This window comes from Syzygium oleosum, unplaced genomic scaffold, assembly GCF_021117445.2.
Source record: "Syzygium oleosum isolate NSW1041296 unplaced genomic scaffold, Sole_v2.1 Sole_v2.18, whole genome shotgun sequence".
Taxonomy (NCBI): domain Eukaryota; kingdom Viridiplantae; phylum Streptophyta; class Magnoliopsida; order Myrtales; family Myrtaceae; genus Syzygium; species Syzygium oleosum.
In genome coordinates, this window is record NW_026607502.1 from 828893 (window position 1) to 851542 (window position 22650).

At 43.6% G+C, this 22650-nt stretch overlaps 3 protein-coding genes across 4 annotated transcripts; all 3 read right to left on the bottom strand.

The window, feature by feature from the left end:
* Positions 1-1500: 1500 nt before the first annotated feature.
* Positions 1501-2646, bottom strand: LOC115690863 (uncharacterized). Its single transcript, XM_030617346.2, has one exon. The coding sequence runs from the start codon at positions 2644-2646 to the stop codon at positions 1501-1503; it is 1146 nt and encodes a 381-aa protein (XP_030473206.2).
* Positions 2647-3859: 1213 nt separating this feature from the next.
* LOC115690847 (uncharacterized) lies at positions 3860-7375 on the bottom strand. Its single transcript, XM_030617326.2, has one exon. The coding sequence runs from the start codon at positions 6486-6488 to the stop codon at positions 5310-5312; it is 1179 nt and encodes a 392-aa protein (XP_030473186.2). The 5' UTR covers positions 6489-7375; the 3' UTR covers positions 3860-5309.
* A 1008-nt stretch (positions 7376-8383) lies between these two features.
* LOC115690853 (cell division cycle protein 27 homolog B-like) lies at positions 8384-18744 on the bottom strand. Of its 2 annotated transcripts, none has more exons than XM_056319685.1 (16): positions 18556-18744; positions 17982-18054; positions 17736-17845; positions 17519-17565; positions 16319-16416; positions 15367-15677; positions 13951-14106; positions 13105-13321; positions 11458-11612; positions 11300-11365; positions 10809-10928; positions 10528-10604; positions 9807-9926; positions 9450-9669; positions 9067-9348; positions 8384-8844 (listed from the first exon to the last, which is right to left on the bottom strand). In XM_056319685.1, the coding sequence occupies exons 1-16, from the start codon at positions 18658-18660 to the stop codon at positions 8794-8796; spliced, it is 2208 nt and encodes a 735-aa protein (XP_056175660.1). In that variant the 5' UTR covers positions 18661-18744; the 3' UTR covers positions 8384-8793. The 2 variants fall into 2 exon arrangements, with proteins under 2 accessions (XP_056175660.1, XP_030473195.2); XM_030617335.2 differs by having other exon boundaries at positions 11458-11681.
* Between the last annotated feature and the right edge of the window lie 3906 nt (positions 18745-22650).

Sequence of the window (22650 nt, forward strand, 5' to 3'; positions counted from 1 at the left end):
ATCGGGTCATACATGCGAGCCCGATCGATCTGAGTGAACTCCACGCGGATCTTCACCTCATTCAACTACTCACGTGAATCAGGATTTACATCATGCGATCAAGAATTTTTCTACAGCACTCCTACGATACTTAAAAGCTTTTGAAAGGCCGATTTATTGGGTGCGCTTTCTCTTCTTTCCATGGAAAGTAGGAAAAAAAAAACCACACTAGCCTTGACCACTCCCAAGGGGTTGGACGCAATTGAACATGGGGCTACGAATATACGCAGAGGGACTTCCATAGGCTCAATAACACAACCTCATGTTTCAGTATCTAGACCACCATTGAATTGGGCGAATTTGGTGCTTGATTTGTCTCTTTTTCTCCCCTAAATCGCGGTCGAGGAAAGGTCCCATTGGTACACACATATATGTTTCATCCATCTAATGATTTAAGCTTTCCTCGATATATGCCGATATGTCTCCAAAACATCGGGAAGTTCTTATGAGAGAAGAAAGCACAAAACAAACCACGCTTCATTTTAAGTTGTTTTCATCTACTGTTGGTCCGGGAGGGTGAGCCATGGCGAATTTTTCGATTAAGTTCTTGCATTTATCGTGTGATTTTTTTTTTCCTATGCTCAATCTGGCTTGCATGATTTGCGAACACGCGACGTGAGGATTAAAATGGGGAGTGCAATGACATGCGCATGTCACGTGGGCGAACAATGCTCGGGAAATTTATGAAAGTAGAAGGGCTTGATAAGACTAATTAAAAGTACATAGACTTGATTAGAAATGGACCGCGAGTGCACGGACGAAAGGTAGAAATTCTCCTCTTCTCAAGTGGGATTAGTGGATTACGTGATTTTAAAGGTATGATTGTGTTTTAGAGACACAAGCTTCTTGTTTGTTCTATTCTTTTATTTGCGAATCATTTCTGGGATTTTGGATTTGTATAAGGCTACACTAAATTTCGACAAGAAAGCTGAGACTAGAAATGATTCTGCCCTTCAAACATTGCCAAATCTGGAAAGACAAGGAAAGAGCAACAGCAATTCAATTTGGGTGGATTATGATTACATGTCTAACCCTAATACACTAACAACTGCAGTCTTATCAGTCTACCATGATTTTCTTTTCTGGCATGCTCCAGATCTGTTTCGATCATCTTCTTGTTCACTCATCGACTCCATTTCCGTGTGCAAAACACGAACTCCAACATCTCACGTTTCACATTCTCCTTGTTTTTATTTCCTGAAGGGAGAGAGAGCGAATGTGTTCACAGGAAAATAGTTTCTTGGAGGAAAACCTTGTAAGGAGAGTGTGGTTATGTCTTCTTTCTTGTTGTTTGATGTTTTGTTCCTTAATTGAGAACATCAGAAACACTTTAGAATGTTGAAACTGGAAATGGACAGATTTATATGAGGATCGGGGTTCATGGATGGTCTAAACATCATTAGGCATTCGTAGAGGAAACGGATTTAGCACAGACCAGGTCTCTCTTGGTTTCTGATCTTCTCACGACAGCTGAATAACACAGCAATGACTACAAAACTCTTTCTCTCCGTCCTCTTCGACCGGCTCGAAACTCCTCCAGCACTCGGCATATGGAGACGTGTCGAACATGTGCACCATCGACACCGTCCTTGGCAAGTCCCCAGAGGCCCAATACCCGACCAAGAAATACAAACAGGTCCCGATCGGTGCAATTGTAACGTACAATGGTTGGATTGGTGGCCACCTGCCATCGTCGACATTGGACATGGCGACCGCTGAAGATAGAGTCTTCTGTAGCGACCCAGGGACGGTGTCCCATAAGTTGAACTCGGGATCATAGGCCATGATGTAGCCCTTCCAAGGCATGAGGCAATCCCCTGAGCTCAACAGCCTCCCGTCATCAAGGGCAAGAATTTGGTTAGATGGAACATCCAATTGCCACATTCTTGCCATCAGTTCCCATCTCCCAGTCTTGGGCTCATACACCTCGACAGAGCTCTGCTCCACGATGAAAGGGATCCCACAGCCTGAGTCTAACCTCTTGTCGTATCCGCCGATCATGTGGACTTTACCATTCCATGTAACCCCCGCGCATTTGTACCGCGACGTGCTCATGCTAGGCAAAGAACTCCACTTGTCTAGAGTTGGATCATACACCTCAGCAGATGGAATTCCCCTAGCACTAGACGAAGTGGACTGGCCCCCAGCGACATATATTTTGTTGTCGCACACTGTGCACGCGAAATCCCAACGCGGCGGGGTCTGAAGAGTTGCACAAGTAGACCATCGATTGGTTCTAACACTATAACGTAACACGGAGGAAAGGACTTCGACCTCCACGTCCACCAACTCGGCCAATTCGTCCGAAACATGAACCATTTCCTCGTAGCAGAGTCGGCCACCTATGATGTAGATCGAATCTTGGAGCGAAACCATGGCGAAACCCTTCAAGATATGGCTCTCGATTATCCCGGGAATCAGGCTAATGTAACTCCACGTGTTGTTAGATGGGTCATAACATTCTATCCAGTTAGAGATGTTGTTTGTGGTCAAGGTCGGTCGCCTCAGGCAAAACGAAACGTACACCCGGCAGCCAAAATGATCGAACTCTGGGGATGGCTCCAGCCCTATGGGTTGTAGTTGTGGTAGGGGAGCGATTGAACCCATTGAAGTGGTGGGCAAGGTAACAAATTTAAGCTGACTTTTATCTAGCTTCTGTGATTCTTATGATTGCCCAATGGGAAATTTCCTGTAGCGATTTGGTTGAAATTTATATAGCGTGGAGGCCAACGGATAGCACGGGATGAGCGTTAGTTTTGCCGATATCCACTAGGAATGTCAGCCAGAAGGATGAGGCAATATCTGAGCATGTAGGTAAAATCTAAGTGATTTTCCTTGTCCTGATGTATGTCCTAGTGATCCTTGAATGGAGTTTAGTGGGTTATTGTCGAACACATTGTCCTTTCCTCGTATCATGGTTGACGGTACATGGTAGGATTAGGAGGATCCTGGGAGCTTATCAATGGAGGGTTAAGAGAAGAATCCTTATCCAAAACGATGCAATCCTTCTTGTCCATCTATGACTTGTAAAGAACCGATTGTCCATACTCCCATGGTATTGTCGCCGGCCGTGCTGAGAGCTGATAACAAGATAAGGTACGACTTTCCATTTCAGAATCAAAGCTCAATCAATGAACTTGGTGATTAATTCGATGACTTGATTGCAACTGTCCAAACAAACCGTGGGCTTAGACTCTATTTTTTCACTCCAATACCGCAGATATTTGGAGAAAAATAAGCTAAATTTCTTAATGAGTAAGCGCTCAGCACACAATCATTACTCTAGTTTTTCACTCCAATACCGAAGATATTTCGGTTGCGGCTATTGCATATCATTGATCAAAGCATGAGTTTAATCCTAATTATGCCAAAATATTACCGATAGTATATTTTAACCCAAGGGCATGAGAGCATAAGCCCGGCTATTTGGAGGCTCGTGAAACACCTTGTAAGCCCAACGAACAAAAATGCAACCGATGACTAAAATTCGACGAGACTCGGTTCCGATGAACATCGTCCATTAACGAAAGAAACAAGTCTAAAACATCCTCTTCTCTGCTAAAGTTCTAATCAAGGTCTCTTTCACAACACAGTATCAAATATGTGAATGCTTACCTGAAAGAAGCTCAATAAAAATGAAGTATGGATATGAACTTAGTACAAGGCATTGTGTCCTAAAATGAGAGGTAAAACTGGCTAAAGAAAACAAAAACTGAAGAAGATGAATGTAGTATCTGCTACATTTTAACATGGTCAACGTGCATGCATGTAAGTCAGCCTCACCTTTGTTTTGTCGCTTCATCCCATCAGTGTCCAGTAATCTACAAAACTGAGGTCAGGGAACCTGCCCACATGAAGGGGCACTCATCTTGGAATGGGTTGAGGACTAGTCTTTCAAGTTTGCCAAATCTCGAATGCACAAGCAAGCCACGTTCAAGGACAAGTAATCAGAGTAATCAGAGCCGGATAATGTACACCGTGCTCTCTTGTGAACTTTCGAGTTTTTCCTTTAGAGTTACAAGCTGTCTTCTATTTCGTCTGCATCGTGCAACTTTTCAATTGCAGCCTGTCAACAAATGAGATAGAAGAGAGAGGAGCAAGATAGCCATGCTTAGCAGAAAGAGGCCGCATGAAAATCGTATCAGCTGCAGGAGGAGTCACCTACACATTCTCACATAACTGCACATCACGCAGATTTATAAAGCTCGATAACTGTTAAAAATATCATTCGATTCAGCAAGAAGGGAGAGAAGTCAGATCACCTTAATGTGTTGCAGCATCAGCTGCCGATGGTTTCAAATCCAGAGCAGGGCCCAGAATGAAGCATCGCCTGAGAACGCATGTTTCGCGACTTGTAAGTCTTGCCCATCGAAGCATATATGAGCTGCTTTCTGGAGGGGCATATTCCTTTCAGCTCCTCTAGGACTTCTAATGCTCTGTCGAGCTTTTCCAGGCTCGTGAGTGTGTCAGCCTTCTGACACACGGAAGAAGAGGGTTCTTTCTATCAGCTAAAACAGCTTTCTCCTCGATCATCAAAGCTTCCTCACTTCTCTGCCAGACAGAAGGGAGGTTCGAACTCATCGTCGTCATCGCCAATCTTGAATCTTCCGAATAGCAGAGTTCAGTGGATGGTTCTTTGCCGACATATGTACTGGTCGTGCCTACGCATTCAATCGTGTCTGTGATATTAAAGTCGGTTTACACATCCTTCATGCCTTACGAAGATTTATTTAGACATTAGCCAATGTCATTGAGTGCAAGTTTTCAATTAGCCTAATACAAATGTAGCTAGCACACCAATCACATGCACGATGATTATTATGTAATTTTTTTTCTTTTCCTTCCTTCGGTCATAGAAAACTGCAGTCTTAACAATCTGCCATGATTTTCTCTTCTGGCATGCTCCAAAACTCTTTCAATCGTCTTCTTGTTCACTCACTAAATCTGTTTCTGTGGGCAAAACATGTGCTCCACTGCCTCAAGTTTCACATTCTCCTTGTTTTTTTGTTTCTTGAAGAGAGTGTATATGTTCAACAAGAAAATAGTTCTGAGGGAAAAACCTAAGGAGAGAGTATGGTCGTATCTTCTTCTTTCTTGTTATTTAATGTTCTGTCCCTTAATTGAGAACATCAGAAGCATTTTAGAATGTTAAAATGGAAATGGACAAAGCAATATAGGAATTGGAGTTCATGGGTGGTCAAAACATCATAAGGAACAGGTTGAGGAATAGGTTTCCACGCAGGCCAGCACTCTCTTTGCTTCTGTTCTTCTCAAGATAGCTGAATAACACAACAATGGCTACAAAACTCTTTCTCTCCATCCTCTTCAATCAGCCCAAAACTCTTCCAGTAGTTAGCATTTGCAAAAGTGTCAAACATGTGCACCATCGACATCGTCCTCGGCAAGTCCCCAGAGGTCCGATACCCGACCAAGAAATACAGACGGGTCCCGATCGGTGCGACCGTAACGTACATTGGTTGGATTGGTGGCCATGTGCCTTCCGCAACATTTAATGGGTGGATTGGTGGTGAACATCTGCCGTCTGCAACATTTAATGGGTGCACCGCTGAAGATCGAGTCATTTGTTGCGACCCGGGGACGATGTTCCACATGTTGAACTCGGGATCGTAGGCCTCGATGTGGCCCTTCCATGCCTTGAGGCAATCTCCTGAGCTGTACAGCCTGCCATCATCAAGGGCAAGAATTTGGCTAGGTGGAACATCCAATTGCCACATTTTCGCCCTCAGTTCCCATCTCCCGGTCTCGGGGTCGTACACCTCGGCCGAGCATCGCTCCACGATGCCACGCAACGGCCAGTCCGAGTCTAACCTCTCTGCGAACCCGCTGACCACGTGGATTTTACCATTCCATGTGACCCCCGTGCATTTGTACCGCAACGCGCTCATGCTAGGCAAAGAACTCCACTCATCTAGAGTCGGATCATACACCTCGGCGGATGAAATTCCCCTAGCATTAGACGAAGTGGACTGGCCCCCGGCGACATATATTTGGTCGTTGCATACCGTGCACGCGAAATCCGAACGGGGGGTCTGAAGAGGTGCACAAGGGGACCATTGATCGGTTCGAACATTGTAACGCAGAACTGTAGATAGGACCTCGACCTTCACGTCCACCAAGTCAGCCAATTCGTCCGAAACATGAACCATTTCCTTGTAGCATAGTCGGCCACCAATGATGTAGATCGAGTCTCGGAGCGAAACCATGGCAAAACCCTTCAAGACATAGCTGTCAGTTATCCCGGGAATCGGGCTAACGTAACTCCACGTGTGGCTATTAGGGTCGTAGCACTCTATCCAGTTAGATATGTTCTTTGTGGTTAGCGTCGGTTGCCTTAGGCAAAACGACACGTACACCCGGTAGCCAAAGTGGTCGACCTCCGGGGTTGGCTCCGGTGTCACGGGTTGTGGTAGGGAAGGGATTGAACCCATTGGAGTGGTGGGGGAGGTTACAAACTTGAGCTAGCTTTCTCTAGCTTCTGTGGTTCTTATGACTGGCAAATGGAAGTATCAAGTAGCGGTCTGGTGGAAATATATAGCGAGGAGGCCAACGGATGGCACGAGAAGGGGGTTGATCTTGTCGATGTTGACTAGGGATATCCGCCAGAAGGATGAGGCAGCATCCAAGCATGAAGGTAACTCCTAAGTGATTTTCCTTGTCCTGATGCCATGACTTGTGAAATGTGGAATGCAGTTTGGTGGGTTATTGTCTAATGCGTTGTCCTTTTCTCGTATCTGGCTTGATGGTACACGGTAGGAATAGGGGGATCCCAGGGCTTATTACGAATGGTGGTGGGTCAAGAGAAAGAATCCTCATCCAAAACAATGCAATCTTTCTTGTCCATCTACGAATTAAAAAAACCGATTGTCCATACTTCCATGGGGTCGTCGCCGGCCGTGTTGTGAGGCGATGAGGACATCACATAGGTTTTTCGATTTCAGAGTCATAGCTCCTAACGTAATGTATGCATTAGAAACAAAGAAATCGGATGATATGTTCTATGGTCTGTTCGCATACGTATAGAGGTACGCATTGCATACTAGCAGGATGGTGATCTAAACTCTCGAGATGCATGAAACTGAGAGAATCAATGAACTTGGTGATTAATTCGATGAATCTGTTGCGACTGTCCGCACAAACCGTGGGCTTAGACCGCTGTTTTTCACTCAAACACTGACGTCATTTGGAGAAAAACCAGCTAAATGTCTTTCACCCCACTATGCATGAATACGTTGCGTCTCGTTACCGTTGCATATTTCTTTAACCCCACTACTTGTAGGCCCATGGAGCACGTATTGCAAGCCTCATGAACAATAATGGAACCAGTACTATCAAAGTTTTCGAGACTCAGTTCTGACGAACATCATTCATTAATGAAAGGATTAAAGGCCCGTTTAGTTCGGCTTTTAGAATACTCATTTGAGGAATGCAAATACCTTTAGGTGAAAGGCACTTGAAAAAATGTAAATGGCGTTTGGTAAAAAATTATTTGAAAGCCACTTAGGAAAATGCAATTGTGTTTGATTATTTCTTTTTACAAATGGGCTTTGGGAGCTTTTTTTTTATTTATTTTTAAAAGTACCCTTCGCCGGCTCCGGCGAAGAGCTATGGCCGCCGGCGAGCCAGATCTGGCACCGGCCGGCGACCGTCGCCCGAGGAGGCCTGAGGTCGCGCGACCCAGGTGGCGACGGGCTAGGTCACGCGACCTAGGCGGCGAGGTCTCGCGACCCCAGGCGACGACGCCTAGGCAGTCGCGCGACCCCAGGCGGCCGTCGCTTGAGGTCGCGCGAACCCGGGCGACGACGGCCTGGGTCAAGCCACCCCAGGCGAACGTCACTCGACCCAAGCCGTCGCCGCCCGGGGTCTCGCGACCTCAAGCGACGACCGCCTGGGGTCGGGCGACCGTCCAAGCGCCGTCGCCTGGGTCGCGCGACCCCGGGCGGCAATGGCCTAGGTCGAGCGACCCCAGCTACCTAGGGTCGCTCGACCCGGCCGTCGTCGCCACCCGAGGTCGCGCGACCCGAGGGCGACGGCACCCAAGCGGTCGCCCAACCCGAGGAATGCGACCTCGCCGGCCACGCTGGCCCCTCGCCGGCCACGCTTTGCTGAAGAAGAATTTTTTTTTTTTTTGGGGAACAGTCAGCATTCCAAATGCTACCAAATGAGCATTTGGAACTCCAATGCTGAACCAAACGGTTCAGCATTTTGGGAATGCTCATTTAAGGCCAAATGAGTATTCCCAATACTGAACCAAATGGGGCCTAAGTTTAAAATATCGTCTTCTCTGCTAAAGTTCTAATCAAGGTTTCTTTCGGAACACAGCACATAATCTGTGAATGCTTACCCAAAAGAAGCTCAATGAATTGAAGCATTAATGGGAGCTTCATACAAGGGATTGGGTCCTTAACTGAGAGGTAAAATTGGCTAAACTAAAAACAAATGTTGGAAGAAGATGAATGTAGTGTCTGTTACATTTTAACATGGTCAGTGAACATACATGTAACTTGGCCTTCCTTTTGTTTTGTCGCTCAATCCCATCAGTGCCCGGTAATCTACAAAAAGAGGTCGAAGAACCTGCCTACCAAAGGGGCACTCGTCTCTGAATGGGTCGAGGATCAACCTTTTATGTTTGCCATCCCTCGAAAGCACAAGCAGAGGCCACGTTCAAGGCCGAGTAATCAGAGCCGGATAATGTATAAAGTGCTCTCTTCTCAACTCTCCAGTTTTTTCTTAAAATTACAAGCTGTCTTCTATTTCATCTGGAACATGCAACTTTTCAATTGCAGCCTGTCAACAAATTAAATAGATGAGAGAGGAGAAACCGAGCCATGCTCAGCAGGCAGAGGGAAACGCAAAATTCATCTCAGCTGAAGGAGAAGCAAACTAAATAAGTTAAACAAGCCACCTGCATATTCTCACATAATCATAAGCAATCAAGCAGATTTCTAAAGATCAAAAACTGTAGGAGATTATATTCGATTCAGCAAGGAAGGAGAAAAGTCAAATCACCTTAATGGTTGCAACATCAGTTGCTGATGGTTTCAAATCCAGAGCAAGGCCAAAATGAAGCATCGCCTGAGAATGCATGTTTTGCGACTTGTAAATCTTGCCCATCAGAGCATAAATGCTGCTTTCTCGAGGGGCATATTCTTTCAGCTCCTCTAAGACTTCTAATGCTTTGTCAAGCTTTTCCAGGCTCATAAGTATATTAGCCTTCTGATACACAGGAAGAGGGTTCTTTCTATCAGCTAAAATAGCTTTCTCCATGATCATCAAAGCTTCCTCACTTCTCTGCCAGATGAAGGAATTGAAAATTCAGACAGACAACCAGAACATATATTGTTCCTCTTCAATTAAAGTATTAAATGCTTCAATGCAACTAGTGATCCAACCTTCAAGGCATGCAAAGCTGTTCCAAGATATGACATTATAACTGAAGAACATGGATTTATCTTGAAAGCCATGCGGAAGTGATGCTCTGAGAACTCAAACTTCTCTTGGCGAAGATAAACCATTCCAAGCCCATACCACGCATTATAGTGTCTTGCATCGATCCTGAGGGCAGTCTGATAACTTTTGATTCCATGCTCAAAATCCTCCAAAGAAACGAATCTGTAGATATAATAGGCATTAGACTTAAGATGACATGATAAACAGCTGGAAACAATTAACCAGCAGTTTAGAAGATTTTGTCCTGCATATGTAGGTGAACGAAAACTATGAAGGGGCAAGAAAGGCGGAAAACATACTCATGACCACACAGAGTGTGGGCATAGGCAAATTTTGAATCCAGTTGCACTGCCCGCTGGAAATTCTTCAGAGCAGTTTCATGATCCTTCTGCAAGCTATAGCAATTACCCATGGCACACCTGCATTTTATTGAACAAAGTAATAAGCCTAGTGAACTAAAAGTGCTTGTGGGTAACAGACCATTCCTAGCAGAGACCCAAACAAGGTCTATAAAGCATTAATCCTTATAAGGCATAGTTTTAGATTATTTGAATACATTTATGCAACAGAATGAAAAATCGCCAGTTACAGCAACCAGCAGATCTATATTAAGTACTCAACGCAGATCTATAACAGTGAGTATAAACCACCATGAGCATTATGAAACTTTTCATTCAATTCTCAAGAAGTGGAAGGAAAAGCTGCAAATTACTTGGTTCAATCAGTTCAAAGCAGTGTCAAAGAAGTCAATCTTCTCACACTATAGCCAGAAAAATATGCAGCATTTTATAAAGCTATGCCTTTCATTGATGGTAAGAATCTTATGCTGAAAGTAGTGACAATCCTATCCTCATTCAAGAGAAAACCAATAGTCAAGCGACAGATCGACGCTGATACGTATAATAATTGCTTTAAAGCACTAAAGCAATATTAACGTCAAAATCAGTATCTAAGGCGTGAAGCTACTCAGGGAACAGTTGCTTCTGAACTGACAATTAAGTTACACTAGGGTAAAAATACCAAGATTGAGGAGCTAGACGGTCTGTCGCAATTAGCTCTTGAGCTAGGTAACTTAACTTCATATCTTCCTTTAAATGCTGCAAAGAGAGGAAAAACAACATGATAAGAAAACTCAATCAGGTGCAGAGATTAATTTACTGATAATCAGGTATCTTAAGAAAAGGAGAACCACAGATAGGAACCAGACTAGGGTTACTTGAATTTGCAAAGCTGGAAATTAAACAGGTTCAGGATTTCCAATCAGACAACGGAAGAAAGTATATGAAGGATGGAGCACTTACATATAGAACAGTTGAGTAAATATCCATTCCTTCTAAACTGTAAGGTGTAGTCCTCCGAGCTAGGTTGAAGGCCTGATCCGCTTCCATATAATCAACCAACTCAAAATATGCTTTGCCAACCTGCATTTTTCCATGCTTATTCACTTAATATATCTTTACTGCATGTACACCAAAATTGCTAATAAAAACAAAAAAAAATCATTGTGCAATGTTTCTGCTTCTTTCCATCCTCTGGCAGCAAAGAGTATTTCATCTTCTTACTGAATTCAAATCACCGAACCACCACAAACAATTTACTGTAAACACATTCTCAAGATCTCACCGTAATCTATAAACCATAAGATTGCACTTAAAAAGAAAGCCGACAAAAACATTCTTCTTTTAGCTATATATCCTGTAGTTTCCGTATTCATTTAATTAATAATTACGTAAAACCAAACACGCGGAAAAAGATGATAGATCTAAGGATGGGCCATTTCCATAAATATTACCTGTGAAAGCACCCAGCCTGTATTGTAATGCTTGTGTGGAAGTCTCGAGTAAACATCTAGTGCATCCTGCACAAAAGAAAATTACATTCAGAAAATGAAACGCTACATAGAAGACGAGAATACCATCTTTTGTTATCACAAATGCAATTCAGACGTACCTGACATCTGTTCAAGCAAGAAAGCCTATAGGCTTCCCCAAATAATCTTAGAAGACCTAATACTTCTGCCGTGCCCGTTAACACCCTTGTACTAGTCAGTACAGACCCAGCAAAAGGCACACTTGCTCCCTCTTGATCAAGAGATCTATTGTCACCTGAAGGACAAGAACAATTCCCCAATGTAGAACTGGAACGAGAATCATCAGAAACCTCATTCCGTACTCCTAAAGGATGTGATAAAAGCAACTTCTAGTCAGGGAGGTCTTTAAAACAAAATAAATGAGGACTACAATTGAAGTAAAAGCAGCAGCAATGGAAGCCGTGTGAAAAAAGGAAAAATTAAATGTGGATTTCGCAAAACAACCAAAAAGAAAAAAAGCTCCGGCAATCTGAAAGAGGATCTAGAGCAGGTTAAAATATTCCTGCAGCAATGTGAAAATTTAGGACACAGAATGAGCTCTTTCCAATGCATCTCCCTCGATGACACATTTAAACATCAAAAAGAGGAGACTTGAGAAAATAGCACCATAGAAACACTTTCAATATGTTTAGTCATAGTTTTGGGACTAAACATCCTTTTATTGACCATAACACAATAGCAAAAAAGTTAAAAGATCACAGGTGCTCACTTCTCTAAACATTTCTGAGCTGTTCATAAGAACATATTCAGTTTCAAACCCTTGTGAGCTAACGATGCCTCTTAAAATCTTGACCTAGCTATGCAAATAGCAAGGACCTCCAAAGGTGCCAGCCATTGTGTCTCTGGGTCTTGTTCCTATTCTTCAATGGGCACTCATCCATTTACTTCAAATTCCGCATGCATCATTATTTGTTAAAGTATCCCACATCACTTGTCTATAGGGTTTAAAATGATCTTATATATATGTGGTCTCCCTCCACCAAAAAGCTTAAGCTTTTGGATTGGACATTTTAAGATGACATCAAAGTCAAGTTTCACCCTAGATTTATTTCGCACGTGAGGCTCCTGTTTGTCAATTCCATATGCCTTTCTCAATCTGTTTCACACGTGAGATGGGTTGTTAAAGTATCCCACATTTCTTAACTTTAGGGTTTAAATTGGCCTTATATTCATGTGGTTCTGCTCCATCTTATAGCTTAAGCTTTGGATAGACATTTGTACAAATCCCTCACTATTTCAAGCATGACATCCATTTTCACAACCCCATCCATACTTCTTGACATTTGACTATACCAGAACATCTATTTACCACCCTTAGTGAGTTCCAAACAATTTGCTTTATGAAATATCTCTATTAATATACCTAATAAAGAAATTGAAAGGGTTTATCTTCATATACCCAATACAAAAATAATCTAGATTCCCATACCTAATTAACCTACAAGGAATTGTTTTGGTCACATCAAATTTCAAGGCGCACAATCAAGTACGCTTCACAATCACCAACATTTTGAATTCAAAACCATCATATCATATATCCATGAACGTATGGGCCTTACATGATCAGAGTAACTAAAACTTAAATTAATTGATAAAACTTGAAACACAACCATGCTTTTACCATCAAAGTGATAGACCATGCTCTCTTTTCTAAAAATAGGATGCAAATCCATCAATGTTAAGTAAAATTAAATGGCAACAAGATCATTCGTTGACCAGAAAATCACCTTCATCAGAATTCTCATTGGCCCAGGACTGTCCCTTTCGTACAGTCACAGCACGGAGTGCCACAGAACTCAGTTTTGAACTTCCAAGATACTTAGAGGAGTTGCTAGTGCCATTTCCAGCAACTGATGTTGCATTTGTACTTGCATTTGCCCCAGCATCTCCAGCGAGTCTTGTACTTCGTCGAGGACCAGAATCAGAAAACAATCTTCCTGAAATCTGACACAGAGAAATACGAATTACAAGAAACTCGACTTGGTCTCAGCTTTATTAGTCTTACCAGCTATCTTCCCCCTAATATCAAGATGAAAGGGGACATATGCCGTATAAACTACATATAGCCATCAAGTCACTATTCTATAGGTAGAGAATCATCAGAGCACAAACTTTGGAGGAGCACGAGTTCATCCAAGTAATTCAAAAGCAGGAAGCCCAGAGAAACAACTGACATCATCCAACATTGAAAAAATAAAAAATGTCCTCTAGTTGACTAGCAGTCTCAAAAGCCATAGGATTCTTGCTAAACAAGTGAGATCTCACTTTATTAACCTACTTTACTTGCTCTCTTATTTTCTTTTTGCAGTGGGAAAATACTCAGCCTATTGTTCTGCCAAGGACTCTAGAACATCTATAGTCCACCTCCCATACCTGGATTCACCTGTCAAGCCCAAGAAATGAGTATCCAGTGAAAACATATAAATCAACGCCTTAACAGGAGGCACAAGCAAATATACACATAACAATTGTTTCAATAGGGTGATAATACCCGATTAATAACTTAAGATGCAATGGTCAGCCAATCTAAGCTGTGGCATAGCATATAATTATAAATGATAGAAGCTTCTAACCTTTCGCAATTTTCCTTCATCTACAAACTTTCTTCGAGGTGCTTGAATTGTTGAGTTTACGGTTGACCGTTGGGAGCCATCAGCACCAAATGCACTCAAATTTGGTCCATTCGGCAGCAAATTTCTACATGGTAGAGGAGGTGCAGCACCTGACAACTGCAGAGATTTTAAAACAGAAACATCCAAATGATATCTACAATACTATCGATCAGAAGTTAAGAGCCAAAACTGGATGAGACATAGCTTTATAAGCTCATGTTCATTCCCATGAAGAACTCAACATGATAAAAGAAGTTGCTGTTCCATTCTCATGAGGACAGTAAGAAAGTGAAACATGGTTGAAAATTTTAGACCAACATATTATGACAGCATTTGAATAGTTTCTACCAAGAACTGCTTGTCATGCACTATAGCCAGTCCCACCTTTTTTCCCAACTCAAACATGACTCCAGCATGCAGAGAACGAATGAAGTATGTACACGTGACTTTCACTGAGATGAACAACAAAACGAAGAATCCAGACTTAGGCAACGATGACACAAGTTACCTGGAGAGTAGCTCCAATACAGCAATATAAAACGGTAAAAATGTGGTACAACAGGGGTAGACTTCTTTTGGACATGGATTTTGAATAAAACATGATTTTTTATTTAGATTAAAAAAAATATAGATGATACAATAGGAAAATTTTTCACAGTTTAATAATATCATTTTACAGAATATTACCAAAATAGATATATTGTGTGAAAGTAACATATCACTTGCATAGGAACACTGGGAATGTTCATTTTCGTGTTCCAAATCTATGGTGCACCATAAGATGGAATGTGCATTTATTCAAAATCACAGATTGCCAGGGAATAAAGCTTGGTTGACAAGGTGGACATCAACTAATAAACCAATCAAGTTTGGAGGTCAGTTGGAAATTACAAATAACACCAAACATTATTTCAAGTGAAATGAAGCTCTTAGCTTGTCACATGTTATACAAGACATTCATTTATTCATGATTGCAGCTGGCAATGTATGCCGCATCATCATATTTGCATGGGTTACTCATGTCATTTCATGTTGTTACTAAAATAGTATAAATTCTGTTTTTTCACTAAAAATTGGTGAAAATGTGTCTAGGCCTGCAGTTTCGAGTTAGACGAGTTAGATTACGGTTTCTCAATAGATTTCCTTTATCTTATTTGATTACACCTCCCTTAGGAGCTCACCAACTCCTGTTGTTTGTCTATTGCCATACTTGTATTTGTGTTGAATTAGCGTCTGATATGTCGTGTTTAGGTCGCCTTACAGAGTCATGTCAAATTGTCATTGCTGGCTATGGTAAGTAATGAAAATATGGAAGTATTAGCTTAATTGCACTGCACATACTTTCACCTATTAGGACCAAACAAAACATTACCTTACCTGGGTAGCTAGTGGGGAAGGAGTATTATAAAGAGATAGCTGAGCAGATCCACCATTTAGAGGCTGACTAGCAACTTGGGAAGATGCAATACTTCCATGGTAGCTTCCGGCAAGATCTCTTGTATTATTGCCCGGCATTTGTTTCTGTTGCTTAGGGCTAACATCATCAGTTGAGCACCTGGTAGAATTCAAGTTTTGATCCTCACAAGACATATGTGCGTTTGAAGGGGCAAACCCATTGTGCAAGTACTGCTTATGAACACAAATAGCAGCCGCCTCACCAAAAACTGCAGCCGCTTCTTCAGCAGAACCTAAACAGAGTCAAGAAAACATGATGAATATGACACCTAGGTGGAGGAATTTATATTAATGAGCACCCGAAAACAAGGTTCAGATTCATGAAGCAAGTGGCGGTCCAATATAATTGATAACTAGCATAAGATCAAGTTGCTATCAATAGAAAGAGCCACTATCCAAGAAAGGCACCTACTTCAAACTAGTTACAGAGGTACATCAAGTAACTCAATTGCACTTATAGCCTCGTGCCAAAAAGATAGGCACTTGCCACATGCATGCGCGATTTAAATTTAAATTAATACACTTGACACAGAATTTACATAATGTATGCTTGTTGGTTGTCATCATACTCCATACAAATTTAAGAATACATATGGGAAAGTCAGAAGTTGCTTATAGTCAGAAAATGGTTATCGCTACGTGCATGAGACATTTATGGGTTTCATTTACTAAACAGGAGAACTCATCTTAAATGTGAGAAGTAGGAGCAGACCAGGTCAAATTTAAGTTCAAATTGTTTATAACTACTTTCGAGTCCATCGACAAAGCACTGCACATTAAATAACATCGAACCAATCAAATTATTGAAATATGCCAATTATTGTCACCAAAACTCAGAGTCATATAAGATAACGAGGGTATCTTTAATACAAACCTAAGGCACAGAGTTCCTCATATGCAGACCAGAGTAAAGGATCTATTGACAAAGCTTGCTTGAAGTGATGGATGGCACCTCTCTTTCTATCAGTATATCTATGAACAGAAGCAAACTTAAATGGATGAGGGAGCATCATATAGATACACAAAACAATTAACTAGCATAGAACACCATATTCCATCACTATACATCAATCAGTCAAAAGTTATGCCATGTGAGATCCTATAAAACTAACAACAAAAAATGTAATTCTGAACGATTTACATTTAATAAAACACAACAAACCTGCAATTCCGCAATAGCTACACCTTGTGAGGAAAAGCTCTAGTAGAAACGTGAAAGAAAGGTGAAAAGAATTTTTGTGACCGTAAAGTAAAACCTAATACTGGTGGGATCACTGACTTCGTATATCAAATTGTCAGTGTGCCATGAGTCAGAACATATGTTCAGATCGTGAAAGAACCGGTGTGTTATGGTTCCTATTATTGCACTGACGATATATCATAAAACTAATTTAGCATTTGCTAATACTTATAGCTCTCAATCATGCAACCTATATAAGCCACATCTAGACATATAGAAGTTGGGATTCGCCATGCTGCAAGTACACCGTAAAGAATTCCAACAGTGCAGTGTAAATGGTGCACGGAAGAGCTAAAGCTTCAGAATAGATTGTTAAAGGGAAAAGTTTTTCCTTCCACACTAGCTTATCCACCCTAGGACTTTCGCATTATTAATTTTGTAGAGTGGACAAGATGTGCATGCCTACTTCCCTTTTATTTTGCAGACAAGAGTACATCCTCTTACCTTTTCTTCCTTACAGAAACACATATTACTATCTCACTTTCCTCCTAAAACCATGGCTACAAGTTACTGACTGCCCTTGAAAATGCAATCTTTGAGCAAAACTTTTTGTATATAGGCGGTTCACCATCTGAAGCTGTAGCTGTTTTACGTGAGGATAGTATCCCACGGTACCTAATTGATGGAATTTAGTTTATCTCTCAGAAAATAACTTCAAAGAAAATTATATTTTCAACTTTTTTTGCTTCTTTCACATTTGTCCACACCTTGATATGACCTCTCTCTCTTACGCTGACTACAAACTAAGAAACCATCTTAACGACTTCGGACAGCGACAATGCAATAAGAAAAGGATGTTATTCAGGAGCACTATGCACAAAACACGAGAGTAACCTGTAGATAAGCCCAAGAAGGTAGTGACCAGCAGCACCATTTGGAACCTGCTAGGAGACCAGAACAGCAGTTAGCAAATGACCGCATCCATTAAACCAAGCCATACGCAATAAAACTCTTGTGAAATAATAAAAAACGTGAGCTTAGACTGACATAAACTGTTTATCGTGAAATAAGTTGGGACCAGTAGCTTCATTTGCATATGCAGATCACGTACCTCTGCCCCGGGCTCATTGGCATTGCATAACGCTGCCTCAGCCTCTTTAAGTAAATCCATCTGAAAGCACGATATTGCAAACAAGTAGCGCGACTGAGGCATTTGTGTCCCTTCACGTGAAGAAAACTTCGATCAATCAGGGAAACAAATACCCAGAAAAACTTTAAGTGAGGATGCCAAGAGACAAGGGGGGAAAAGCCCCAGCATCTAGGGTTATTCAGCAAAGATGCATAATTAGAGCCCTACCCTTTAGAATATGGTAAGCAGAGTAAGCTTGATTATTGTGCAGATAACAGCCAGCTAATAGCTGCAGATTCACCTGAAAGCAACCAAACGACCGAGAAAAAACTGACTTCAAAAAAACAAATTGGGAGCAGAATCGAGTCAGCAGCAATCATGGAACAATGCAACACCATCGCGCAACGCGTAACGACCAGAGCAGAAAAGGAGGGGAGAAACAAATTGAAAAGAAGAAGAAAAACTCAAAATTCATCATCACAAGCTTCACAAAATGACACACAAGCTCCAAGCAAAACCAGTGTTCCGCAATCGCAAATTCACGTCGATAACTTCACCGACAGCGCGGGGGGGAGGGGCCCAGGAAGCCCGGGAGGCCGGAATCGGAAAAACGCGGCCGCAACAGATTGCAACCGAATCTACCCTAACGGAACCCCCCCCCCCCCCCGGCACAGCGCGCCACAGTACGCGCCGTAGGATTCGTCGGAGGAGGAGGAAGGAGAGAGTCGATCCGACACCGGCGCTCGAGCTTTTCCGGCGAGCCAATCGGAACGGAATCGGTGGGGGGGGGGGGGGGGGGTACCTCGGAAGGGAACTGGGCGCAGAGGCGCTCGCACATGAAGATGGCGTTCCGGTGCATGAAGTGCCGCAGGCTGCTCTGCACGCACTCCGCCAGCATCGCTTCCATGGCTGCCGCCGCCGCCGCCCTGCTTCGATTCGCCGGAGAGGGAGAGGAGAGAGAGGTGGGGTGTCTTTCTGGGGCTGCCGCTTCTTCTTCCTCTTCGCTCCTCCGGTGCGCTTGCAGGTTTCAAAAAAATTTGTGCGGCACGTGCCCCCCCCCCCCCCCCTGCTCCGAGCAGATTCCGGTCACGTGCGTGAGTTCGGGTCGGGTCGGGTCGTTCCTGGCCGGGCGAGCTTTCTATTTTTCCCCCGAGTGTTTTGGGCTTCGGGCTCTTCTGGCCCGGACCGATTTGAATTGGGCTGTGAGGATTCACAAGACCCTCATCGCAAATCAAAATCATTTGCGGGACGAATGAGTTATGCCTAGACGAGACCCACCTAGGGATGTGCAAAAGAACCGGAGAACCGTGATTCCCTGTTCCGGTGTGGAACCGCCCACCCGAACCCCCAGACCGGACTGATACATACATATATATATTTTAATTTTTATTCCTAGTTTCCCGCCCCTCTCTCTCTCTCTTGCTCCGTCTCTCACCTCACTCGTCTCGCGGCTTAACCTCACTCCCTCGCTCTCGCTCTCGGTGGCCTCCGGCCTCGTTGATCCCAGTCTTGATCTTGGTCGCCTCCAGCCTCGTCGTTCCCTCTCTTACTCTCGCTCTCGATCGTCTTCGACATTTGGCCTCGTCGCTCGCTCTCAAGTCTCAAGCCTCTCTCTCCTCGCAATCGCAATCATAGGTGCTCTTAAAATCGTCTTAAAAGCGTCCCTTAGTCGATTTGGCGCATTTACCTTGTTGGATAGGAACTTTTTCAAAAGATAAACTTCCTTGGTGTTGTGGTATAACCTCTAGAGTGGAACGGCCTCTCTGGGTTCGTTTGGTTTTGTAATTAGGGATAATTATATAAATGGTCCTATTTTGCCCCAATGTGCAATATGGTCCCTAAACTTTGCCACAGTCCATAAACTTTTGGTAAATGTTCAATCTAGTCCAAGAATTATTATATCCCTGGATTATCAAGTCTACGGACTAAATTAGACATGTACCAAAAGTTCATGGACTATATTGCACATTGAGGCGAATTTTAGAGACTATTTACGTCATTTTCCCTTATATTTACCGAGTCGGAGATAGAAAGATTTTCCAGTAATGCCGTAGTTTTAGGGAGGTTCTTCACGAGCACAGCTACCATTGGTCAAGCTGCGATGGTGCATGCGGGGAAAAAGCAATGATGTGGCCTTGGGTCTTCTTAACGTGTTCTACTTTCGTTTGTTGTGCATATTGCTCATGTTAGTTGTTGCCTCCTGAATTCTGTAAGGGTTCGCATGAATACCATTTTATGCCCGGAAGCTATTTTTGAATAGAAATGATTTTTTTTATTCTCGTGCCGGAAATAATTTCGAGTATTTGAAGGCGTTTGATAAACCTGTTCAAAATTTCTATTCCTAGAGTAGAAAAGAACAAAAACGTTTAGTAACAACACAAAATTTCGTTCTCAAATAATATTTTGAATTGTTTAATTTTTTTTTTCTTTTACCCATTTTCTTCTTTGGCCATGGCCGCCGCCGGCGGCACGGCCCGGCCGGGGCCGAGGGCGTCACGGCCCTCGCCGGGCTAGGGCGAGGGCCGGACCCTCGCCGCCCTGGCGAGGCCGTCCTCGCCTTCGCGGCCGACGGCGAGGCTCGGCCTCGCTCGATCCGGGCGAGGCCGCTCGCCCGGGCGGCGAGGGTCCGGCCTCGCCCTCGCCGGCGAGGGCGACCCGCCTCCGCTGGCGGCCGGCGAGGGCCGTGACGCCCTCGCCGGCCACGGGCCAGGCCGGTGGCCACGGCGCCGGCTCACAGGGAAGAACAACACAAAATAAAAAAAAAAAAAAAGAAAAAGAAGAAAAAAGCGATTCTCAAAATTGTGCAGAAACAAGAAGCAACTTTTTTTACTTCTTGTTTCTCTTCTAAAAGCATTTCTAGATAAATTTTTTCAAAAATGTGCCCGGAACAAAAAGTTTACCAAACGCATTGCTCCCAAACTATTTGGGAACAAATGAACGAAATTTTACTATTTGGCACGTTACCAAACGGGCCCTAAGTTTCGAGCTTTAGGACGAGTAATCGAGTGAATGCTTATGTGACTCCATGACTTTTATAGTTGTCTGCTGAATTCGGTGAGCTCCCGAGCAGAAATTGTGGTTTTGTTGGAGACATTTAGATCGGTTCCATGAATTCACCAATGAGCGAATCTCGATTCCCATTTTATGGAACTAGCCCTTGATGGACAGTTCCGATTCCAAGGTGAGACCGCCTATCCCAAAATCGATCACCCCTAAACCCACTATCTTGCACAAGAACATTCTCTGATAAAAAAAAAAAGAAAGAAACCCCGACATAGCAGTATGCGCCTCCCATAAAATCGATCTCGAGGAAAAAAAAAATTCGCAAGAATAGAGAGGATCCGGCACCATTCAGCCGTCATGGCCTTCGCAACTCTGCGAAAGTCGAGAGCGACGCACGGATGCAGCTTTGCTCATTCCACAGATCGCCCCTTCCATTTCACCTCGAAAGCGAGCGCGCGAGAGAACCGAGCCGTCGCCTGCCGTGGCGGTGCCTTTTGGAAACGCTCCGACGAGACCCGGGAAATTTCGAGGCCGCTGAAAAGGGCCAATATGGGGACAATAAATCACCGTTTTCTTTTCGGGGTGGCTGGGAATTTGATATTCCGTGTACCACTATAGTAGCTGTTTCGGAATTTTCCACCGACTAATGGCTATAGCATCAATTTCCGCACCGGCTCCACAACTTTGACCCGTCAACGCAACGTTAACCTCCCCCCCCCCCCCCAAAAAAAAAAAATATGAAAGAAGAGAAAATAAAATAAAGAAAAAAAGCAACAAAAGCCGACACGTGTGCGAGGCGCGTGCCGGAAACTTCACGCGGAGCGGACAAAACAAGTCCACCACCCCTCCCTGCATCGCTCAATTTTAACGTTCCCTAATTTCTCATTTTTTATCTTTTCGGGGTTCGAAATTTAAAATATTCCTCGTTGGTTGGTGGGCCCCGATCCGTAGGGGGCGCAGAGGAGGTGGGGCCCACCCTGCGGGACCACGCAACCTTAACCCAACCCAATGGATTGGTCGTCCGATAAATAAATAAATTATTTTTGATTTATTTTTTTTTGGGGCATAAGGTCCGCACTTGATAGTTGGGGGCGATCATCGTACGTTTCGGTTTTCGCCTCCCCCAATCAATGCCCAAATAATTGTCGCCCAATAGAATATTGGGGAGGGCAAAAGCAAAAGGGAGAATCATCCTACGTGTGCCACAAAAAGGCACGTGCACCCTTTGATGATTTTTTTTTTTTGGGTCCCTAAGAGTCTTTGTGAATTGACCCGTTTCTCGATTTGGCCGGCCGACGAGACCGCCCGCGTGTCCCCGCCTTTTTCGGGGGATGACGGGTCGGGGGCCGCGGGGCGAGATCTTTCGAGTGGATCGCGTGGGGGAAAATAGAGGTGGAGACGTGGGACAAGGAAAGAAGAGGAATGCGGGGAAAGAGAGAGGGGGTCAAGGAATTGAATCGCGCGAGATCGATCGGGAAGGATTCGATGTTGCGTAGGAGCGGATCGTGCGCGGGGAAAAAAATGGGCCAGGCGGAAGAGATCTCGACTGTACAGAAAAGAAATTAGTAGAAAAACGATTGATTGGGCCACCAAAGAAGTCATCCTGATGATCTTGAGCTCAAGGCGACCGTGACTATATGATGTTGTTGAATCTTACGTTTTCTTTTACTTTGTCTCTAGCAAAAGAGGGAGCGCATATTAGGGGTGAGTATGGTCCAGGCAAGCGGTCGAGAACTGCCCCACTAAGAATCAGTTCTAAAAAATTGGAATCGAGAACCGCCCGTTGGTTCCATGGATCCACCCTGGGTTCATGGAACCGATCCCATCAAGCTTCACACAAATGGAGGTGACCGAAAGAGAGAGAGGGAGGCAATGAACGGTCGGAGGTGCGGCC

What these genes read in the sequence shown, in the direction of transcription:
- LOC115690853 (XM_030617335.2), bottom strand. Translation starts at nt 18,660, where the DNA reads ATGGAAGCGATGCTGGCGGAGTGCGTGCAGAGCAGCCTGCGGCACTTC. An exon ending in ATGAAGGAAAATTGCGAAAG is followed by an intron (nt 13,322 to 13,950) that starts GTTAGAAGCTTC and finishes TCTCTGTGTCAG; the next exon opens with ATTTCAGGAAGATTGTTTTC. An exon ending in CTGATGTTGCAACCATTAAG is followed by an intron (nt 8,845 to 9,066) that starts GTGATTTGACTT and finishes ATTTGTTGACAG; the next exon opens with GCTGCAATTGAAAAGTTGCA.
- LOC115690863 (XM_030617346.2), bottom strand. Translation starts at nt 2,646, where the DNA reads ATGGGTTCAATCGCTCCCCTACCACAACTACAACCCATAGGGCTGGAG.
- LOC115690847 (XM_030617326.2), bottom strand. Translation starts at nt 6,488, where the DNA reads ATGGGTTCAATCCCTTCCCTACCACAACCCGTGACACCGGAGCCAACC.